This window comes from Actinia tenebrosa, unplaced genomic scaffold, assembly GCF_029948245.1.
Source record: "Actinia tenebrosa isolate PJP-AT-01 unplaced genomic scaffold, QUT_ActTen_1.0 PGA_scaffold12__29_contigs__length_12842862, whole genome shotgun sequence".
In the NCBI taxonomy this organism is placed as follows: Eukaryota; Metazoa; Cnidaria; class Anthozoa; order Actiniaria; family Actiniidae; genus Actinia; species Actinia tenebrosa.
This window is the reverse complement of record NW_028292572.1, coordinates 1,793,323-1,817,297: the sequence shown is the minus strand read 5'-3', so window position 1 is coordinate 1,817,297 and position 23,975 is coordinate 1,793,323. Positions and strand designations below refer to the sequence as shown.

At 36.1% G+C, this 23,975-nt stretch overlaps 1 protein-coding gene across 4 annotated transcripts in view; it reads right to left on the bottom strand.

Annotated features, from left to right (window-relative positions):
* Nucleotides 1–23,975, bottom strand: part of LOC116302240 (uncharacterized) — a 62,252-nt gene that overhangs the window by 28,815 nt on the left and 9,462 nt on the right. For 2 of the 4 annotated variants that reach the window (XM_089027903.1, XM_089027904.1), the window contains exons 2-12: nucleotides 14,255–14,415; nucleotides 14,113–14,176; nucleotides 5,448–5,738; nucleotides 4,596–4,709; nucleotides 4,131–4,252; nucleotides 3,854–3,912; nucleotides 3,580–3,722; nucleotides 2,954–3,247; nucleotides 2,501–2,619; nucleotides 1,938–1,996; nucleotides 593–753 (exon numbers count right to left, since the gene is read on the bottom strand). In XM_089027903.1, coding sequence (XP_088884029.1) covers nucleotides 593–753; nucleotides 1,938–1,996; nucleotides 2,501–2,619; nucleotides 2,954–3,247; nucleotides 3,580–3,722; nucleotides 3,854–3,912; nucleotides 4,131–4,252; nucleotides 4,596–4,709; nucleotides 5,448–5,738; nucleotides 14,113–14,176; nucleotides 14,255–14,278 — 1,450 coding nt within the window. In that variant the 5' untranslated portion in view covers nucleotides 14,279–14,415. Of the gene's footprint in view, nucleotides 1–592; nucleotides 754–1,937; nucleotides 1,997–2,500; nucleotides 2,620–2,953; nucleotides 3,248–3,579; nucleotides 3,723–3,853; nucleotides 3,913–4,130; nucleotides 4,253–4,595; nucleotides 4,710–5,447; nucleotides 5,739–14,112; nucleotides 14,177–14,254; nucleotides 14,416–15,648; nucleotides 15,750–21,641; nucleotides 21,917–23,975 lie in introns of those variants that run through there. The other 2 variants (XM_089027905.1, XM_089027906.1) reach the window with 2 other exon arrangements.

The window sequence follows — 23,975 nt, the reverse complement described above, 5'->3', positions numbered from 1 at the left end:
ACAATGGTTAGGAAATGTCCAGGAAAGAAAAGTGGAAGTGGTTACATTGCTTTACCAGGAAGACAAACAAGATGATAGATTTTTAAAGTGGTTAATTAAAAGCGATATTAGGTAGTTACATAAAGATGTTATACAAAGGATAATGGTGTTTACTTCAAAATACGAAGACAGAAGAGATAATGGCCAGTAAATATTTGTAAGTGTTTACCAGGAACTGCAAACACGAGGGTTGTAATAATTCCAGAAGGGCTTCCGGCTTATGATAGATTAACTTAAACCAACGATTTATCATCTTTTTCTAAGTCCATATCCTTCTGCCTTTAAAACATGGAAGAGCTCAGCATATTGTGATTATCCGAGACGCCTAGACAGGACTCGAAATTAGCACTAGCAATTAGCAAAGTGCTAGGTGCTTTTCTTGACTTTGCTATTTGAAAAAAAATCTACAAGCAAACATTTGCAAGTAAATGTTTCCCGGATCTGACCATTTTTTTCATTAAGAAACAGCAGAAATTCAAATGTTTGCTAGTGCACAATAAGGTTAAGTTCAATTCCATGCAAGCGTACTGTAAACGGGTCGAAGTAAACTTACTGTTATCTTGAATCAATCCAATAGATAGGTTGTACAGTTTATTGTTCCTGTACAACGCGTTGTAGAGTGGCTCCAATTGTTTAGTAATAACCAAGGCATCTGAATCAAAAAGCATCCCAAAATGTGCTTGTACAGTGCTGTTCGTACTAATAGTTGTTCTCCTGCAAAACAGAGATAGAAAATAAACCAATTACAATTGCCCTTCGGATTAGATAAGACTTCAATAAAAGTGCAAATTCATCGTTCGTGGTGAATATTAGTTGTTTGTACTCGTATGACAAAATCTTATGTTATGTTATGTTGTGCTTTGAATAAATCTAGTCACATGACCTGTGATAACTCATAATCACGTGATCTGGGCTGTTAAAAAATTTCAGTGCCAAGTCACGTGGTCAGAATAATTACTGGATCACGATGCGTCTCCATTTGTGCGGTTTTGCACGCATAAGTAATGGACGCGAGTAATGGTATTTGACATGGAGTATGATATGGTGTCAGCGGTAAGATCCAGGTAGAAAATAATTACAATCCCAGCCAACAATATAACGAAAATGGCATCCGAAATTGGCATCCAAACTTGGATAAAATCTCATTTATCCCTCGAAAATTCCTTAACTTTGGTTATTTAACAATTATTCGCCGAAGGCGAAGTGAATATCGGGGAATATTTACCGAGACGCGAGTCTTCGAATATTCTGCGATATTCACTGAGGCTGAGGCAAATTATTGTCTTAGTATAAATACACAGGTGATTCTTTAAAAAAAAAAAACGAAGAGAAGAAAAAAAAGGCATTTTTTTCCGGTAACAGCAACAAAGCGGCTTGCCGCCATTTTAGATTATCGCTGGAGGTGATTATCGTGTGATAGTGTGAGTTTCTCGACCAATCAGCGCACGAGATTTTCAAAAATTACCTGTGTATCTTAACTAAAGATGATTAACCTGAGCGCCATGATCACATTTCAGTTAAAACATGATTGAACAATTTTGAACGCCGAGGCTAGCCGTGGAACGACTAAACGATTGTCTGTGCTTCTCAAGTGAGAAAACACGCGGGCAGTTTGTAGCAATTTTGCCGATAATTCCAACTTAATATGAATTTATCAAGAGACGATTTTGTTTTGATCAATAAAATGGATGCCAAAATCATAACGTCAGTTTTTACGATTTTTCTCGGAGATGCCTAGACTCATTTTGGTAATGAATTGATTTAAACAAAACCCTTTAAGTAGCGCACGATATCGAGCACTCGAGACATCCACATTTATAACCATAATTACCTATCTCTTAATGATATTCTAAGTACTCTGATCTGCACTCGACAAAACATCACGAAAGTTGAATTACCTGAAACCATGGATTAGAATCCCTTTTGAAGCATTTTGTTTACTGTACATTTGGTTAATCTGAGGGGGAGATATAAATACTAAGATTTAGTACAACTATTGGCTTGTAAAATCGTGCGCTATTGTCCTGAAAATAGTATGGTAATCTGCTTTCTAAGACAAAATTTTCAAGTTTTATCGAATCTTGTGATGATTAACCCAACAGACTAATCTAAGTCATGGCAAGGATGAAAATGTCTGTTGAAAAGGAGTACTCATTCTTCTCTTCTTTTCTCTTGTTCTCTCAGTTTTTTTTATTTTTGTTCCTTTTTCGTAACTTCTCGTGTTCGTGTTTAACCAGAGTGTATATACTACAGAAAGAGAAGAGAGAGAAAAATACGCCCTATACTAACTAGCGCTGTCTCAGTTTCAGCGAGATAACGAGTTCTATTAAGAGCCTGTGTTAAGTAGTACTCTTAACGTGGAGTATCCACGTTGCAAGTGGAAAAGCTCTCTAATGGTTTTTGTTCCTCTTTCGTCAAGTCGATTTATCAATTTTTCTAGTTTTTGCCGTTTATCACTTACATTATCTTTTAATCGAGTCTGTAAAGCAATAGAGGTTGGATGTGTCTTGTTTAAAAGATCTTCATTCCATTTTTCTTCTTGTAGATTTAATGTGACGTTTATAATCACTGGAAGTTGGACTTAAAGAAAGTGAAGAAAGGAAAAAATGAAAAAGAAAATACAGTTAACTATATCAACAATAAACATATTGGAATGACCTCTCAATTTGAGGATATTTTTCAGTGTTAGATCTTGAAAATTCAAAAAAAGATTCGTCGTTAGGATACGTTCTACGAGTAGCCTACGTAGCAGCCCTGAATACTTGTGGGATATATTCTACAAGGCACATAAGTGAACAAATGAAAACATGAACTCATTTTATTATTCCATTACTATTATACATCCAAAATGGCGGCCCTCACGTCATTATGCAAAACCTTTTATGACCACTGAAGTTTTCGCCCCCAGGCCTACCTTCGTTCGTCGTCTTGATAACCAAAGACAATGATGATTCCCCAAACCCTCTGCGCGTGATACTCTTGATTAGTATCGAGTAGTTAGAAGTGGGTTGTAAGGACTTTAACTGGACATGACTTGTTCTGTGGTCTATCACAATCATATTCGACACATTTGTATTTTGTAGTGTGTATGTTACTTTGTAACCCAAGGTTGGTATTCTATCATGAAAATGCGCATGCGTCCATGACAAGTCTGCTGTAATGTCTGTTGCCATGGTAATGGTTAGGTTTACTGGTGGTTTGCCAGGTACTGCAAAGAAGATTTTAAACAAAGAAACAAAATCAATAAAACAAAAAATGTTAAGGAGAATTGAATAAGGGAGGATGGGGAGGGAGAGAAGAGATGGGGAATTAAAGGGGAAAGGGGGTAGGGGAAAAATGACCAACTTCCCAATGCAAGGTAATAGCTAAGGCTAGAATGAAATGGGGAATTAAAAAAAAAAAAAGAATACTAGGAGCATCGTCCCATCAGTCTAGGTTTTTCCCTTAAATGCTATTCTACCGATTCATTTCACCTTTTTAACTTAAATATGGTTCAAATATCTCAATAAACAAATCCATACTAATCATATCAACACTCACAATTATCCGTGAGAGTGTTTATAGATATATTCTGGATTCTGTGTGTTCTGTACAGAGCGCGAAATAAAACGTTGAATTGAGGCATTCGCGTTGATTCGTTGAAAAGAACGCTGAAATTTGCCAACACGTGCATGGAAAAATTTCTGAAAACAAATAGAACCGCAATTAAGATGATGACAGTAAAAGTGATGACAATAAAAGTGATATAAAGATGGGAGATGGAAATTGATAATTTGCAATGATGAAACTGAAATAATAGACAGATATCTCATACCTATAATGGAGAGGAACTACATTGCATAACGTGGAATCGTTGATATAAAGCTGATAAATCTATAAAAGAAAAAGACGTTGAGGATTTTCTTTTATCGGCGTTATCGCCCTCACCCCTCCCCTCACGGTTTCGACTTGGGTATAAATCTATGAGAGAAAAACACTGATGGCTTTCGTTCATAGCATTCTCGCTTCCTTGCCTCCACGGTTTCGACTCGGGGGGTGGGGGGGAGGGGGTGGGGTGGGGCCGTATAAAGTTTGCTGAATATATTACTTACATTTTGTTTCAACGACGACGAGAGATTCTTGAATGCTAAACTACTGCTATTAGATAGATCATCTTGCCACCGGACGTCAAGTAGAGCTGCCGTGATGTTTATTGCGATACACGAACTTGTCTCTGTCAACAGGACAAAATCGTGACATCAAATAGAAGTTGAAGTCGATGATGATGATGATGATGATGATGATAATGATGATGATGATGATGATGATGATAGTTAAATATTTATTGTGCATGTGCCATTGTATTCCCTTGTATTCGGTGGGAACAACGAAACAAAAATGTAGGTTATAGTAGTCTCAGATTTAGTCACCCTATTTCAGTTTCAACTTTGAATGCCTCTTTTATGAAGTGGCCAAGAATGGATGAGATTAAATGGAAATCCTCTTTAGAAGGAAAAAATGGACAGGTATATTGCTTAAATATAGGATATTTTCAAAGCTTGATTTGCGATAAATACCTCTGCTCGGTTGTAATGCGATTGTTGTCGATCCAACAGCGACTTGAATCGTTGGTGTTGGTGAGACGAGTAAACCAGCTTTACTTGTCGAACACAGGTTTGACTCGTTACGTCCTGCGAGTTAAGAAGGTGCATTTAGTTTCCTTTCCCTTCCTTTCTTCTTTTTTTACTGGTAGAATAGAAATACTTGGGATAAACTTTAAAGGATTTGGTGGCGTTTTTCATCCAGACAGAGGATGCAAACTTCAGCGTACAAAACGTGGTGACATTAAGGAGGGGCAGTGGGATTTAGGCCCCTCTACTGCTCCGCCACCAATAAGGGTGAGTGCATGATCATGGAATGAAAGACTGATTGCTTGCCAATTCCCCTAATAGGGCCTTTCGTACCAAGAATGCATGTTGCACCCTACTGAGTGTCAGTGTCAGTCATGAACATATTAAGCATACTGGTATACGACAGGCCTTAATAGGACTTTGATCAGTAGTCATTCTATTTCAAAAGGCGTTGTCATCGCCAAAGGCCATAGGCGACATGTCACCCAGAAATGGAAATGGTTTCGCTGAATACAAAGAACATTTAAACAGTCTCAACAATAAGGTCCATGTTCTTGACGAGAATAAGATAGAAGCAGAAACACAAGTCATTCCAGTTATTCTTGGATCTTGGAATGACCTATCTCATATCGCTTTTTGCCTATCGCCTATTGCCTATCGCCTTTGGTGATAACAACCATTTTTTTAAATAGGTATATACTGGTATACGACAGTCCTTAATAAGACCTTGATTAGTAGGCATTTATATGTATGTATCCCAATATATAACGCCATATATAAATTTGATTTTTTATCTACCTTCAAGGATGTAGTATTCACTTGAAATACTCGAATTGCTTGAGAAATTTGCCTTATTTTCCACGATTGACTCTTGTAAACATCTCGAAGTCTTAAGCAGGCATTTTCCTCCATGTTGGTATTGAAAACCAGTACAATTAAGAATATCAACTTCAATTGTCAATAAACAGAATCTTGCGCACTCCTCCAGGCTATCAAAGTAAAACCAAATCCCTCGGAAATCTTCGGGAAAACTTTGGTAACTGGTGAAGCTTGAGAGGGGGCTGGGGGCTGGTGGCGAATGAGTTTCATCTGTCAAAAGTCAAATCATTTTATCCATTATATATTTTATTACAAAATAACTGTTATGAATGTCGCGTTCTGATTGGTTTGAAGCGCGTGCTTTATGAGAGCACATTGCACGCGCGTGCACTTTCCGTTGCGTCATTCCTATCTATTACTGTAATTTGTATTTCATAAAAGAAATAAAAAACTTGCTTGCTTGCCGCTACGCGTCGTGCTTCTCCTAACACTTCTCTCGTGTTCTGCCAACCCCTGCGTGCTTTATGACAGCACACAGCACGCGCGCGCGTTTTCTATTTCTTCGCTAATAGGATATTATCCTGATATTTACGAGTTTAAATAAAGTTATTAACGTCACAAAAGTCATTCATTTTATCTATTAAACGTGTTAGCAAATATAATATTATCCTGATATTTTCCAGTATAAATGCAGTTAATAGCATTTATACACTACACTACGATTAAATATTCTATCCGTGCAACTTCTAGCTCACATGCTGGTTTTTGTGGAAGAAAAAAAAGGTTGGTAAAAAGGCCTGTGGCAACGGAAAGAATATCCAGACGAAGTATGCTGTATGTTTTCAAACCAGGAAGGGATGAGTAATTTCCTTGCTAAGTGTCTTAAATTTACTTCAAATTCTCTAGAACATGCAGGGACAGCAGGAAGATCAACCCACGATCACACAAACCTTATTCACGCGTGATGTTTGCAGATGACGCAAAAAGGCAAAATGTTCGTGCTTTAAAACCGGCAGGATTTACGCAAGATGTTGTTGATTGGCATGGTAATTGCCACATCACAGCTCTCTCCATCTGGACGTTTTCCTATCAGTATATCTAGTACATCTCGATAACAAAGATCAAGGTCACCTACTATTTTTCTGTAACATTATGTTTTCTTATTCAAATTCTTTAGTGATTATGATGCGTTCGATTTTCACCATATACGTATAAATTATCTCCAAAAGCATTAACGTTAATTAATGAAATAATACTCAAGCGAATAGCACAAGCTTAGCATACTCAAACGTTAAGGTGAACAGTCCCTTGTAGGTGCCGTTTTTTTGTACTTCAAATGTAATTGTTGATGATAAGAATGTAATTTGTTTTTTATATCTTAAGTTCATAGTTAGTCACTGGTAAACAAAGAAATAACACTAAAGGAAATAGCACATGGTCTTTAAAAAATAAACATTAAGACGATAAAAGGGTGGATAAATAGACCCAATAACGTTAAGCTCGTCATTTTCCCATTTCAGACCACCTGTCCTTCCCTTGAGTACTATTTCTTTGCTCACCACTGTTACGACCGAGAATATTAATTAATATAGATACAACTCAAACAAAGAATCTGATTCTCTGATGAATGGCATGTGGTCTAAAATGGGAAAACATTACGCCGAAGCCTAAAAGGGTCAATTTTAAGTAAACCTTAAACCTTATTAATAACGAACAGGGGATAACGAGAGCTTTAGGATAATTCCACTGGATTTATTATTGGTTTAAGTAAAAGCAAAGTCAGCCACTCATCAAGTATCAATAAGCTACTAATCCCTGTTTTTTGTGGCTTGAAAAAACCTTTTTATTAGGAGCTTGAGGTGCGATTATTAAAAACAACCTACAGCCGCACAACAAACTGGCTCATTTACGTCGGTGTATTAATCCTTGTAATAGATGTTAATATGAATTGATAATTATCTGAAAACATCGAGGTGAGATTGAGGTGAGATTATCAAAAACAACCTACAGCTGCACAACAAACTGGCTCATTTACGTCGGTGTATTAATCCTTGTAATAAATGTTAATATGAATTGATAATTATCTGAAAACATTAAGGTGAGATTGAGGTGAGATTATCAAAAAAGACGCTACAGCTGCAACAAAAAGGCTCGTGAACGGAAATCGTTTAAAATTTCATTCAGTAGAATAATCTTAAAAGGTCTAATAACCACTGGTTAATGTTTTTTCTTAATATTCCGATGGGAAGTATTATATATTATTTATATGAACCTCAAAGTTCGGCTGACTCAAAATACATTACTTGTAAGAATTGAATTTTCGACTGAGTATGAAATTAGAGAATATTTTGATCACAAAATATAAAGAAATGTATAGGGCAATTTGACTTTTCTGTAATAAGACCCATGCGCAGCTGCACAACAGATGTTGCTGAGGTCGTAAAAGCTTTATTATTCCTACGCATTTCGTCTAACTATAACTACACCCCAAACATTCAAAAATCAATAGTCTCCTTCACAGTTCCCTGCGCCATCTTGAAAGGTAGCCGTGCCTTTGAATCGAAGCGAGACGAACGGTGAGCTTGCAATGATAGAAACATGTTTTTAACGCCTTGTACGATTATTCACATCTCTCCGGCTATCATTGCAAGCTCACCGTTCGACTCGCTTCGATTCAAAGGCACGGCTATCTTTCAAGATGGCGCAGGGAACTGTGAAGGGGACTATTAATACGTTACTGCCTGTTTGGGTTTTTCCTGTATACGTCGGATTCATAAAGTTATTAGGTTTACCTATAACTATTTTATCAACTTGCCATACGTAACGTTATTAGGGACGGTTGCATGATTGCTAGTCTAAAATACAGGACTTCATAGTAAAAAAACTCACTGACAAAAATATAGAAGTTTGTACTGAGACGGAAGTCAAACGTCGGTAGTAGAAATTAAACATAGTAGAATTTGGCATATGTTGTGCAACGCAACGATCTAATTTTTAAAAAATTGGTAGTTCTTGTAATAACTGTTAAAATAATTATCATCACTAGTACTAACTATCAAGAACGAGTGATGGCCAACTTAATAGCCCCTTAATACTACTATTAGCTAGTATTGATTTTAAAACGGTTTTTCCGGGGAGGTCTGGTTTTCGCATCCATAGACAAATACATTTTATTCTATATTTTTTGGTCTGGCTTTTCCAGCTTTTTCCATCTTAGCTATTTTTGCCTTACTTTCGCTCCAGACATTTTTTCTATGATCTTTTAATTACGAATCCGCAAAAAAAAGAGAAGAGTTATTTACACTAAAAAACATGATGGTCCAGCATGATGGCTATTATACGATAAAGTACATGATCGGCAAGAGGCACTAGAATGGCGTCTAGATAATTGGCTTTCTTTTTTTTTTCTTCCAAATTCTTTATATACAGTACATAAGGCTTCAAAATCTAGACTCGACGACGCTGGTATTTTTTTTTAAATGAACAAAAAAAGCTTGACGGACTCGTCATTGCATTCATGTATACTTTATTGAACTGAATAATGAAAGCCCACCAAGTGATCGGTGTAAAAGAGAGAAAACATCTTTCAGCACATACACGAAAATTTTTAGCGATGCTTGGATAATTTTAAGGCAGCGAAGAATACTTCTTTTAAGTCAGTTATACCATTCTTTGTGGAAACCCAGCGAACGATTTCAGCTTCAAGTTTTATCTCAAATCGTTTGACATCCTCTTTAGTATTATTTTTTGTCGGCAGCGTGTGAGAAAATATAATAACATAGACGCAACGATAAAATATACAATTCTTTTATAGAGTTGTATTTTTAAGTATCACGGCTAATAAGATAATAAGCTTTCTATTGCACGGCGAAACCGTGTTTATCAAGAACTTTCCTTGCAGATGTATTTTCGAGTTTTTTTTTCTTTTCTTTTCTTTTCTTTTCTTTTCTTTTCTTTTCTTTTCTTTTCTTTTCTTTCTTTTCTTTTCTTTTCTTTTCTTTTCTTTTCTTTTTTTTTCTTTTCTTTTCTTTTTTTTTCTTTTCTTTTCTGTTCTTTCCTTTTCTTTTACTTTTTTCATTTCTCTTTCCTTTCTTTTACAAATGTATCGATGAAAAATATAAATTGTTCGAGTTCAATATACCAAATTATCCCCTGAATTTCCCATTATTAATTTAACACTTATTTCTAATAGCAAAACCTGTTCATCAAGGATACGGCAAGAAGAAACTTCATCAGTTATATCTCATTATTTCTGCCTCAAAAAATTGAAAATTCAATTCTCTTGAGCCTAATAAAGCCAAACATCACGGATTTTTTTGAAGGGAAAATGACCGGTAATGGTTATCGGGAACAACTGGCTATCTGTCGGCAAAACCACAGGAGCTATGTCGGCAACAACAAACTCGTCTGATAGTCCCATTAACAAAAATATAGCTCTTTGTCTTGCACTCAACTCTTTAAAAAATCGTTCATTCTTATCATGAGGATTATTAGTCTTTTTTCCCCCTTCAATCGTACAGTGTCTCTTTTCTTTCCACTTTTCTTTTCTTTTTTTTTTTTTTTTTTTTTCAGTTTTCTTTTTGGTTTGGTAACAGTTATTTTTTAAATAATTTTCCTTGATTTCTATCTCTTGTTTTGTCTTGTTATATGTCCAATTTTGAGTCCATGTCTAACTTCATTAACTTCCACTTATTTCCCTTAATTCGCTATGTTTAACCATACTTTTCTTTCTTCCTTTGGATTTTCATCGCTTCATAGCTTCATTACCCTTCTCGCCAGTAAGCCTTATCGGTCGTGTCTTCATCATTTCCTTCTATTGAACTGCTTCCCTCGTCTCCTATGGCGACGTCTCTTCTAATTCACTACTCTCATGTGAAAAACGTTTCTCTATATATATCCTCCGCGCGCGTTTGAATTGTGTCGGTCTTATAACGTTGAACAATTAGACCAAAGTACCAAATCTAGTGCGCCCGAAATTTTTAATACCATACATAATAAAGTCTATACAAACCGTATAATAAATGACATAGGTCCTCCGGCCGTGGAACATGTAAACATTGTGATTTTTCTGTCTCAAATCCACGGCTCGGTAGTCGAGTAAGAGAGAGTGAAAAGGCATGAAGTATGGCTTGACTAGATTCCGTATCTAGATTGTAGTGCGTACAGACAATTTTTAGATCAGGTTTATGTCGTTGTGATCGGATAATCGCTGAAATTACATAAAATTTAATTTGTTTTGAACGTTTATCTTAGACAGATATATACGAGCACTTTTCGAAAGCCGAATTGGGAACCTCAAAACGTTTTTTTAACATCTTTCAGTTTAAAATTCAGAACAGTTGAATGAATATATTGCTTTTGAATAGAACCTAGCGAGTTCCTTAAGAACATTTTCGCTTTTGTGAACGAATAAAGAATAGAATAAGGTCATATAACTTTATCTAACTTGGGGGAGTTTGTTTGGATATGAATAATTTGATATGACTTCACATTATCGAAAACTGAAACAACCTCAGGGCAAAGTCAGGGCACGCTAACTCACAGATCGAACCCTGCAACAGCCTCTGGGCTGATCTAAGTCAGAACACCACTAAACGCACAGATCGAACCCTGAAACAACCTCTGGGCTGATCTAAGTCAGGGCATGGCTAACTCACAGATCAAACCCTGAAACAACCTCTGGGCTGATCTAAGTCAGGGCATGGCTAACTCACAGATCAAACCCTGAAACAACCTCTGGGCTGATCTAAGTCAGGGCATGGCTAATTCACAGATCAAACCATGAAACAACCTCTTGGCTGATCTACGTCAGTGCACCGCTAATGCACAGATTGAACCCTGAAACAACTTCTGGGCTGATCTAAGTCAGGGCACGGCTAACTCACAGATCAAACCATGAAACAACCTCTGGGCTGATCTACGTCAGTGCACCGCTAATGCACAGATCGAACCCTTAAACGACATTTGGGCTGATCTCGAACCCTTAAACAGCTTTAAACTACCTCTGGGCTGATCTAAGTCAGAGCACCACTAACGCACAGATCGAACCCCGAAACAACCTCTGAGCTGATCATAGTCAGAGCACCACTAACGCACAGATCGAACCCCGAAACAACCTCTGGGCTGATCATAGTCAGGGCATGGCTAACTCACAGATCAAACCCTGCAACAACCTCTGGGCTGATCTAAGTCAGAGCACCGCTAACTCACAGATCGAACCCTGAAACATCCTCTGGGCTGATCTAAGTCAGCGCACCGCTAACGCACAGATCGAACCCTTTGGGCTGATCTAACTCAGCGCATCGCTATCTCACAGATCGAACACTGAAACAACCTAAGGACTGTTCAATTACGTCAGGACACAGCTCAGTCATAAATCCAATTGGGAATTAACGTCTTAGGTTTTGTGGAGGGAGGAAAACCAGGGAACCTGGAGAAAAACCCTCGAGGAATTAGAGGAGACCTAACAAACTCTAATCACACGCGATGCCTAGGAAAGCTGGTCACACACACTCACAAAGAGTCAATATATATGATGTCTGTAGTGTATTCAAAGAAGTGCAATGATTTGGATTTAGTCTGAGGAAATATTACATAATAGTGTCGTTCGTTAAGATTAAATCTTAAGCGTGAGAGTGTCCGCATCATTAGGTATTCCATGATACAGATTCAAAATAATAAACGAAAGAAAATGGTGATTTATTGAAATTTATTAAGAATGAACGCAAATATAGCCAGCACTGAAGAAATAGAGAAAGCAAATAAGAATTACTGAAATTAATAGTAATGTTATTAAAAATGAAATTAAAAAATTATGATGGGAAAGCAAAAACAATTATCATAGCGTGATTAAAAAGTATTGAATCGAAAGGGGAAACCAAAAGTATGAATCAGTGATATGAAAGTAAGGAAAAATGAAATAGAAAAAAAAACGAGAAGCAAAGAGAGCAATGAAGGAAAGGAAGCAACGGATCCCACGAAGTTCAAGTAGTAAACGCAATGAGAGCTGAAGCTAGTTAAGAATAAATTACAAACTGATTCTACCAATTAGGACGGCCTAAGTAGCGCAGAAGAAAATATCAAACAAAGTCTCTAAATGAAAAAAAGACTGTGATGATAAAGAAGAAGAAAGATCTTTATCAAATTAGTCTTGTCTAGCACATATTACTCATAAATAGCCAATAAACGTCAACCAATAGCCATGAAAGATTCTCTAACGATCGGGAAAGTCAATACTCCTCTGTCCGCGATCATTATGAAATTGCACGTTTTGCCTGTAAAAGGAACATAATCCGTAACTATATGGAGTGAATAAATGAATACTGAACAGAGAGAAAGAGTCGTGAGATATGAGAAAAGAAGGGGGAAACGTGATTGAATAAATGCTACAGTCAACCCGAACTTTTAGGATATAGGATAAAGAGATCTTTATAACTTTGACATTTGTTTCAATAATGGAAGGGAATCTCTTTACTTTTCGCATTACTTTTACAATCATGACCAATCACACATCAATGGATGTCAGTCTTAGATAAAGCGGCGTGCGGTCAATGGCAGAAAAACTGGACTATAACCTATAAGCAATCACAAATGCATTTATCTCGACTGCTCTCTGCTTATTTTACTTGCTAAATATTCAAATCGCTTAAAACTTGCTTTAAAATTAGCCAAAAGTAAACAGCAATTTGTTCTTAGTGTACTACAATTGACAGAGTCCAAAAGCTGTTTTCGGCTTTACTTCCTATTACGTATGTCAAATGTTACTTTAAAGTTCTCCAGCAAGTGTTTTGAAAAATCAACGTGGATGTTATTGCGTATCTCTTCTCACTCTCTCTGGAAAATTTTAAATCTTCAACAAGATTATAGCAGCCGCTAGCTCCAGGAGTTTTAAATTGAATTCAAATTTTACTACAAATTAGAAAGTTTCATATTAAACAATCGACGTGTTCCTAATTCTCGAGCTGTCAGCAGTGGACGGAAATTAAATATCCCAGCAAAATGAATTGATTACATGTTCAGTTTTGGTTAGATGACAAGAATACAACAACTGATCCCGAGGCAAAAAAAGAAAAAAAAAAAAAAGAGAAAAAGAAAAACTTGGGTTGTTTTTCTTTTTCAAACATTTTGTGTAACTAAAAATTATGAAAGATTACTGAATAGAATTAAATAATACGTACACAAATGTACTTTTTTCGTTCATTCAAAACTAACAGTTATTAAACAGACTTACGTATTTAAAAACTTATTTTTTTTAATATCAGGATTACGTGAATTATTAGTGGACTTAGGGACTTATGTCGAACTTTTGAAATTGAGATGTCAGGGGTTTTTTTTCACGAAAGTAATGTTCATAAAAATTCGTAGTCAAATCGCCACGATATTTAAATACCAACAAAAATCTATTTTTTGATGCTGTGAAGAATACAATTCAACGGCAGCAACGACGCTTTTTCCGTCAAAAATTAACAAAAGCTATCACCGGCTACTAATATTTTAATGATGTGCAGAAATTTGGTTTATTTTTCATATTTCTTATGGTTCATATTGATGTCGAATATTAGATTTATCTAACTCAATGTCTCCTAAAGGGAATTGAGAATTTGAAAACAAAATAAAGAACGATATTCATCGTATTTATTTCTACCTTTGCAAATGATTTGTTGATATCCTTTGCTTACGTTAAAACAAATCACTGCCACCAGCAGAACCTAGGCAACATAAAATACAGAAATACAGTTACATTCATTAAATATTTTCAAACATTGAAAAACAAGTTCCAAACTAACCTGCAAAAGTGCTAGATTGCACATCTTTCCATTTCCCCAGGATCCATTCAGTATCGACTGCCAACTAAAGACTAGAGTTAATCCTCAAGGAATGTTCTATTCAGTTGTCACACTAGCCAGAGACGCGCCAAATTCAGCATCTGAGGATTTCGTTTAATGAGCTGTGAAGATTCATTTGGTAAACAATTAATATTGAGATACGGAATTAAACATTTAGCAGCATTTCGAACCGGAAGTCCAGCGCTTGGAGATGTGGTGGTAAATGAAGCGCTTCCGTTGTCGAAATGATGTTAAATTCTCAGTTCAACAAGGCTGGCATGTGACTCATTTGCACAGCTTGTGGTTACTAATGCGCAGTGTGTTAAATTATGATTCTCCATAATTCCCCAGTTTACGTGGCAAAGCGTCTGGAAGTGCGCCAAACCTCAGTTCGAGAAAAATGTCATTAAAGTCGTGGCATTTCAAATAATTGCGTTCAAATTATGAAAATATTCCCATCAAACGAGAGGTTTGGTCGGATTATTTGTCACTAAATAGTAATCGCACCAGAATAATAATGAGCTTGAAGGTGTTATCATAAAAAGGAGGAAAAAAGATTCAAATAGCGTAATGTTCGCTTTAGTTCTAATCCAACACCAAGATGAGTCATTTTGGTGTTGGATTAGAACTGTAAAGCGAACATTACGCTATTTGAATCTTTTTTCCTCCTTTTTTTCTTCTTCTTAAGAAAGAAAAGTACCCTTTTGCCATTAAGCCAGGCATCAGTATCTAAAGGCGATAGAAAAATTTTTAATGGAAAAAAAAAAAACAATGCTATCGTCGTAAAGCCTTTCAGTGACGAAAACAGGTTGACCAATGACTGACAACCTTCACAGTCGCTGGTAGAATATTCGTTATAACAGATCTTTAGATGATATAAACCTTTTGAACATGTTTTTCTGATTTAGTGAGAATAAGCACAAATTAAAGAGGATAACAACAGAAGACTACCATTTGACGAACAAAATAGTTAACTGAACATGCAAACGGACGTTTTTTAGTAGCTTTTTTCAGTATAAATATTTTGGCAATCCAACACTCCAGCCGAGATTGGAGTTTCCGCACAATATGAAAAGTATAGTTTTGCTTTCAAATCGAGCTCCTCTAGCGGCCAACTGGGCAAGCATTGCTTATCGTTTCACATTTAGCAACTCGTCTAACGTTCAGTAAATAATCTAACATGTAGTGGTCCGTCTAAAATGCATCAACTCGTCTAACTGTAGCAACTCATCTAACATGCAGTAACTCAAAAGAGATAACTAGCTAAAAACTAGTGTGAGCTGCGTCAGTGTTTCTAATGAAACAGTATTAATAAAAGGGTAAATTTTACACCGTGAAAAGATGAACAAACTTACTGACGTTTCGGACGCTAGTTCTTGGTTGGAGTAAGAGAGTAACTCATGCAGTAACTCATCTTGTTTTAGAATTTTTTACATGTAAAGTATAAGAACTCTAACTCATCTAACATCATGCAGTAAAACAAAACGATGTGGCGTTGAAATGGCTTCCATTCAGGAAGGATAAAAAAGCACGCAAATCTGACTAGTGACCGAATCACAAAAAGCTATTATAGTGTCGTAGGAAATCTAAAATATCTTATAGAATGTTGATCCATCAAGTGATATATTTGCTGCGAGTGGGTCTGTATATCCTTATAGTTTAAGATTCTACACAGATAAAGATTTCTATTGTGCACATAACCCATCACCACTAATGATCAGTTTATGACCTGGAGAAGTGTTCAGTTGGTCCCTTACATCTTGCAAATGACCGTACGTGATATGATAAGAGGATGGACTTATTATTATCTTTAATTGATTTTTATAAGCTAGCTGTATTGTACAGATTAGTTCATTCATGTACTATAAGTCTGGGGGAACTCTTGCAAGGGGTCAATAAAGTGAGGGAATAACACACGAACATGAATCGCTTCAAGAACGGCTGCGTCCTTTTTGGGGCAAAAAGGGGGGGGAAAGGGGGGAAAAGGGGGGAAAGGGGGGGAAAAGGGAGAAAGGAGGGAAAGGGGGAATGGGGGAGGGTGGAAGGGAAGATAGATAGATAGATAAAAAGTGAAATAAGCTGTCAAAGAGAAAAGAATATTGGAAATAAAAGAACGAAAAAAGAAAGGAGCAAAACTGCTCAAGAATATAATTTCATGAATACACGTTTAAAATAAAAAGAAATATAAACTATAAGAAGAAATGTAATAAACAATTGATTATTAATAATTGACAATTACTTTCATACAAGAAAAATAACACGACGTAGAATAAAGAAGTCCAAAATCACTTTCAAGTTTGAATAGCGCACACAGGAATTATTGAATGGACCTTATATGTCAGAATATCATTTGAAAGCTGATGTTGTCTTGAATTTGACAAAAGCGGTTTTATATAGTATGCATGCACTTTAAAGGCTTTGTCAAGTTTAACTAAGTTTCACTTGCACCGCTCGACTTACTGTACCCTCAGATCCATACACTTGACATTATATATATATTACGTGTTGACAAGTCTAATAACATTTACCATTTATTGATATATCTGTTTAAATTGTGCACCTTTGCATCGGTGGTTAAAGATTTACTGTGATATAAATAGTCAATATAGGTGGACAGATGGCGAAGAGGCACGAACACCTGAACCCCATGACGCCATAAGTGACGCAGATGAAACTAGATTACTCGCTAGTTTTCTTTTGTAATTTATACATAGTACTAGTATAGACTTCTTCGATGATTAGACCTATTTACCTTCGTTGTTTGTTGTGCACATTCCAGACCATGTGACGCCACTCTTGGGAGTTGATTCTTTCATGTGTAAATATTTTAACATGTTCATAAAAGAACAACTCTCAAGGGAATGTCATGTGATCTGAAATGGGCAATTTGCATACGAAGCGGGTAAATGGGTCTATTATCTGGTAAGTCTTTACTAATTAACTATGTCTAACTGTGAAAATGTCGGTGCCGTATGCGTGCCTTGCTGCGACCTTGATGTTTTCTAGAATTTTGATAGGGCGAATTTTTTTCGTGCAAAATAATTGGTCTGGCAGTGACGTGACCTTGGAATGACCGTGTCTTTACTGTGTTCATGCCGTGTTTCGGACATATGATTGGATAGAGAGTAAATTCTCGTGCAATGTGATTGATCTGGCGTATGCCTTTTCGTGTCACGACCGTGTTCGTACCGTGAGCTTTTCACAATCATAAGAAAACTGCTATAGGATGGTTTAGATAAAGCACGGCCCTCAATCACGAAACCAAGCCGTGACACATTGGTCCGCATCATCAGGGCACGAAAACATACATATAAGCCGAAGTTATCAAGCTATTAGTGTTAATCGTACCGTAATTAGTTAAGAATAGCCAAATCTCTGTTAAATCTTTTACGTGGGCTATTATAAATTGCAGTTTTAGTATTTCTCCTCAGATATCAAAATATTTTTTCCGGGTTCTGCATTATTAATTCAAATCCAAAAATATTGACAGGCGCATGAAGCCAGAACACGGAGGAGATTTTTGGAATGAGATTTAGGAAAAATTCTATGATCGATACAAAAGTGATACTGATTTCTGATTAAGATTAAGATCTTTTGCCAATATCTTTAGATTTATTTTTTGGCCTAACAAACCAAGTTTGGACGCGGCACAAATAGACTGTTTTCTCGAGGTTGCGTGCGCATCCAACTTGAAGGGCCACAAAACTGAAAAACACAAATTCCATAAAATTGAGAAGACAGTTTTTATATTTAAAGAGAATAATAATAGTAATAATAATAATAATAATAATAATAATAATGATAATAATAGAATAATAATTCTTATCAAAAAAATTTTCATAGCATTGCATGATAATACTCGTTTCCTGGTATCGTGGCCTGTCAATTTCCTTAAATTTGGAATGCGTATAGTACGCAACCTTGAGGAAACGGTCTATTATAAGTATCAAGCCTTGTTTTGACTTCAAGATGGCGGATGTGTGAATATGGTGAATTACTAAAAAGAACGGCCTTTCAGAAGTGGATCCAGGATCTTAGAAGGGTGGTGACTATTACAAAGGTTTTGACAGGAATTCGAGGGAAAGGGAGTGATTGTTACTAACGATATACTGAGAAATTTGAGCAAAATAGGCTGTCTTTTACACAGTGGAGACAACCAATAAAACACCAAGTATACGACAATAATATTACTATTGGTAACTATACATGTAACTATTGATGATAATTTTAAATCCATTCATCCATTCAATTATTCAATTCAATTTTGTTTTCACTATGTTCATTTTCCCCAACTTTTCATTAATCAGTTATCTCAAAAACATTGCACGAAACTCCTCCATATGAACAAAATTCAATCTACATTATTCATCATTCTTCAACAAGTTCATTAAAAAAATATCAACTCGAAGAACTCCTGTAGCGCATCCGTTTTGAACAAACGAGAATAAGAGATTTAGAGCTAAGTTAAGACTCAGAAACCGAAAGTTATTTGACCCCAAAAACTGATGACAGAAAGAAGTTAACTTCAATGAAAAAAATAAACCTTTACATTTTAGTAGGATTCCATAGAAAAGCCACTCGGAGCCGCAGAATCACCGCTCCTCCTATTCAATATTTTTCAGCTCTTGTATTATCGGACTTTAAATGACTATAAGATAAGACTCAGAAACAGAGAGTTATTTAACCCCAAAAACTGATGACAGCAAGACTTAATTTTGACAACAACAAAAATTAATTTCAATTGGTAAAAAAAGTTAAAAAGCCACTATTAAATTCAATGCAATGTTCTCATAACAACTGATGTAGTTGTTGTATGCAACTGACTGAGGTGGGGATCTTTACATTGAAACATCTGTAATCTTTTTTTAAATCTGCTTTTAAGTAGAAGATAATTACTAACGTCATTTGCTAATGAATAAAATGTTCAAGGCATGTTTTTTTACATGAATGCTTTGCGGGAAAGCTAAGGATTGTTCCCTCTAGCAAAAAATACAATTATGAACTTCGCGCACTTGTATAATGTATAACACGGAAAGCCATGTTTCTGCTTATTGTATTCAGGCGTCTAGAAAAAAAATCATTTTTAGATATAGAAAAATCAGTTTTTCTTAGAAAATTTAACTAGGCTTCTTTGGCCTTGCATTATATGTGCTCTCAAAGAAAGCCATCTTAATGTGCCTCTTATTGCAGAATAACTTTAGATTCGATCCTCAAATACTACAATACTATGTACTTATTGACTGAGTGGGAGGGCCGTACGGGAAAATATTTGGCTCGAGGTCATGTCGTACGGACCGAGCGCAGCGAGGTCCGTACAAATGACCGAGAGCCAAATATTTTCCCGTACGGCCCGACCTAACTCAGTCAATAAGCATTTTATCATATGACCCTCACGAAAATAAAAATAATTAAGAAAAAGAAAGCGCGCGGATTCGAGCAGGGCCGGACGGGTTTTTCCGGCCCGCTTACGTCAACCCGTCCGGCCCCCATCACGTGACTTTTTCCAATGGTTTTATTAGAGCGCGCGAGCAGGGCCGTACGGGTCATATGATAATAATAAAAATCTTTATTGGGAATAGGCATCGTCAAATAATAGGGTTTTCTGTAATATTTAAGGACAGTAAACAAGGGTTTTTGTGTTTACAAAATGCGCAAAGATTTGCGAATTATGATGTCATCTTTCCACTCCAAAAAGTCTGATTTCTTTGTTTTGTTATTGTTGTTGCAAGTTGTAGCTGTTTTGTAAAAGCGCACTATGTATAATTAATTTTAATAGCCCAACCAAAAGCGGATCTTATTTAGCTTTTTGCAGTGTATTCGTTGAATGCTTTAGATCAGAAGCCATTCCAATTAGCTCCCTTTTCTACTTTGCCTTAAGCACTTGGGAAGCCTTTAGTTAATATGGATGTAGCCCTCAAACAATTACTATTCTTTCCAAGAGGTTTGAAAGAGAAACTAATTGCACTCCAGGTACAAGACAGAGTCTGAAGTTCCTTTTATAAATTAGCGACTCAGATTTTTTTATGATAATACTTTGAGGAAATCATTGTGTTACCTGTTGAGTGAGCGTCTAAGATCTTGGTCTCACACCCTGTGCTTTTGAAAGGGAATGCGGAAAGAAACAACTGTGTTTAGACGAAAAACAATTGTTTTAGTGCCCTCCAGTAAGTTTGATGAATAAAACTGCATTTGTTTTTGTCTTTTGCCAAACAGTTTTCAGTATTTTATCATAAGAAGTAAAGGTTTTGTTCTTTATAACAGGTTTTTTTCTTTTTGAAATACTAGTTGACATCTTGCCAAGAAAACGCCGTGAGCGGAAATTCCATTTTCAGACAACCAAACATAAACCCAGTGTGTGTAAAAATTTAAAGAAATGAATTATAATCGATGAAGAGAAAATTAAATTAAGATTGCAAAATGAGATATCCTGAAGAAAAAGAAACGATTGTTTGTTTGGTTTGGAAGTTATAGTAATTTTGGGTTGATTGGTAACTGCAGACTATTTTAGTCATCTTAGTTTTTTATCAACATTTTTACGATAACCTTCGCTCATATCCTAAGTAATTTAAGTTTTGGAATTTTCCAAAACGGAGAGTACAGATAAACGACTTTTTCTTAGAGAAAAGCGAAAGAGAAAAGGAAATGTTTTCAGTGATTATTTTTTAACAAAATGAGCCGCATATTGACGAGTATATGAATCACTGACAGGTGGTGAAACGTCTGGCTTATCGAGAAAACGTCATTAATTTAAAATAGAACAAACAATATTTATTAAGCCAAAGGCAATCATCGAGGATTTACTATCAAATATAGATAAAATAGCTAGATTATCCTAAAGGTTAATTATAAATATTAGCAGTATAGAACTGAAATGACCTGAGTCTTTTGTTTGCGCTCTCGTTCTGCCATTTAATGAAATATGGATGACAAACTAAGCTCTGTGTGTTTATTTTACATATTAAGAAAGTGTTTCTAAACTCTCTCCCCTCTATCAATTATGCTCTAACTGATGAGCAGAATGTCTGTGAAGATAAAAGCAAGATTCGCTATCATTGAATTGTAACGAGAATATGTTATTTTTAGTTCATAGTTTTGTAACTATTCAATCTTGCAACTTTTAACAGGATTTTAGGAGTCCTATTAGTGATAATTTAGTTGAAAGAACGCGGAAAAAGATAGAGCGAAACGAACGGTTTCTTTGACAAAACATTAATAATAAGTATAATATTAAAGGACAAAATTTGTCAGCAAAAATTAGTAAAGAATTTTCTTCACTCCTTCGCAAATTTTTCTTGAAAGATCTAATTAGCTATAAAAACAATAAGATTTGAGTGGAATTTGTACTTACATTGCATTTGAAGTTTAGTGGCTTGGTTAAGTTCTTTTGTAGAAGCCGATTAAGTCAGTAAAACTTCGCGAGGGACCCCCAAACTCACAGACGAGCAAGTTAACAAACACACTTTTAATGTCAGGCTCCGCTTCCCAAGTGGACTGAAATTTGTTTAAAAATTCTCAATTCAAATGCGAAGGAGTTAAATGTCTGAGTAGCCTGGTTAAGAAATGGGGGATTTATATATGATTAAAGCTGATGTGAAATTCATAAACGCAGCAAGAGCTGGCTGAGTATGCCGACGGTGTTCTTGAATCGCCGTATAATCCTCTTTGACTGAGGGATTCAAATGTTCAGCCCCTTTGACATAAGCACTTTTAAAACGTTTCAGTTTGAGACACGATCAGGCCATCACTAAAACCTTAAAATCCTGAGACGTGAGGATCTTGTTATACTAAGGCACGAGGTATTGAGTGTATCCTGTGCAAAGCTTACCTTATCTCTACATAAATATTGAATTTCATACATTTTTAGGTTTTCTAATCAGCTGTTGTCGGGGATAATGATCGATTTTAAAGCTTTCAAGTTTTTTTTCCGTTCATATATCTCGGTATATTAGCTTAGAGGACTTTCTGCGCGACCAGAGACAGGAAAAGAAGACTGTCTGATCCTGGCTTAGTTTTGAATAAAGAACTAGAGTTTATATAACCATCCTTTAAAATAATAACCGATTTTTTAAGATAAAGAAAGAAAAACGATACAAAACCCAATACTAAAAACAAGCGAACAGGCATCAATGCAAAACAAAAAGGCAAAAAGAAAAGAGTAATTGAAAGAAAACAAAAAAGGGAAACTATGAAGAAATGAAAGAATGAATAAATTAATAAATTAATAAAATATGAATATGAATGATCGAACCTTTTTACAGACGAACGAGCAAAAAGGATGACTGACCGACTGACCGACCGACCGACCGACCGACCGACCGACCGACCGACCGACCGACCGACCGACCGACCGACCGACCGACCGACCGACCGACTGACCGACTGACCGACTGACCGACCGACCGACCGACCGACCGACCGACCGACCGACCGACCGACCGACCGACCGACCGACCGACCGACCGACCGACTGACCGACTGACTTACTGATCGACTGATCTACTTACTGAAAGGAAAGGAAATAGTTTACTTAGAACCGGATACTCATTAAAACCTTTTAGTTTAGTTAAACTGCAATAATCAAGTGACCTCGCAAATGTGGGAAATGCAACATCATTCAACTTCGTCCTAAAGCAAACAGCTTTAATTTATTGGTTAAATTAAGTATGAGAGTTTATGGGTTAGATCTTTTTATTCTTGTCAACACAAACTTGGTTGAGTGCGCAATTTACTGTGTTTTGATTGGCTAATGAAAGATCGTGATTCATTGGTCAATTGGATATGACTGACGGAACCTTCTGAATAAAGTAGACAGTTTAATGTGTTTTGATTGGCTAATGAAAGGCCATGATTCAGGATAACTAGGATAACACTGATTTACTCAAACCGTTGAAATTCTACTGGCATATTACTGAACGTAACAAAAAGTTGCTACTTGACATACGGTAATGCCTGGAACCTTCTCAACATAGAAAGGGTATTTTTCTGTATTCCGATTGGTTAATGAAAGATCGTGATTTATTGGTCTAATTTGTTGGTCACTTGGAAAACACTGATTAATCATTTTCACTGATACATCGCTACTCCGTCCAAACGAAGAAGCTCAAGTTTAATTTGAAATTTTAAGCCCCGATTGTCAATGAATGCTTTTTGCTTTATCAGTAAACTGCAATGTGTATGCAATAAAGTGAATTTACTCAAACCGTTGAACCTGATTCACCAATTTAAAATTATGAAGAATTGCACGAGTGAATAATAATGTTAAAACTTTTACTTAAGATCAGCGTTTCACAATAGAAAACTCGAGAATTGCATTTGTTATGAATTAGCGCAAGGATAATTATTGGAAAATGTATGGGGGAAAAGGAGATATGAAATCGGTTAGATTTTAATAAAGATATGATGTATCTTTATATAAGTCTGATATATTATTTTTGATGGCTATGAAAAGAATACATATTAAAAAAGAGTCAGGATTGAACTTACCCCGATTTTTTAGCTTGAAAATATGCCGTTTCTTTGCATTGTTTTAGCAAAGTTTTGCAGAGAAACAAGTAAGTAGTTGCTGGTTAACCAACACAGATATCAAGACCTATAACTATGATCATCGTCAGTCATCGTGCCATGAGATACCAAATGGCTGCCAGAAAGTTCCCGACTAATGGCAAGTATTTACGACTACATC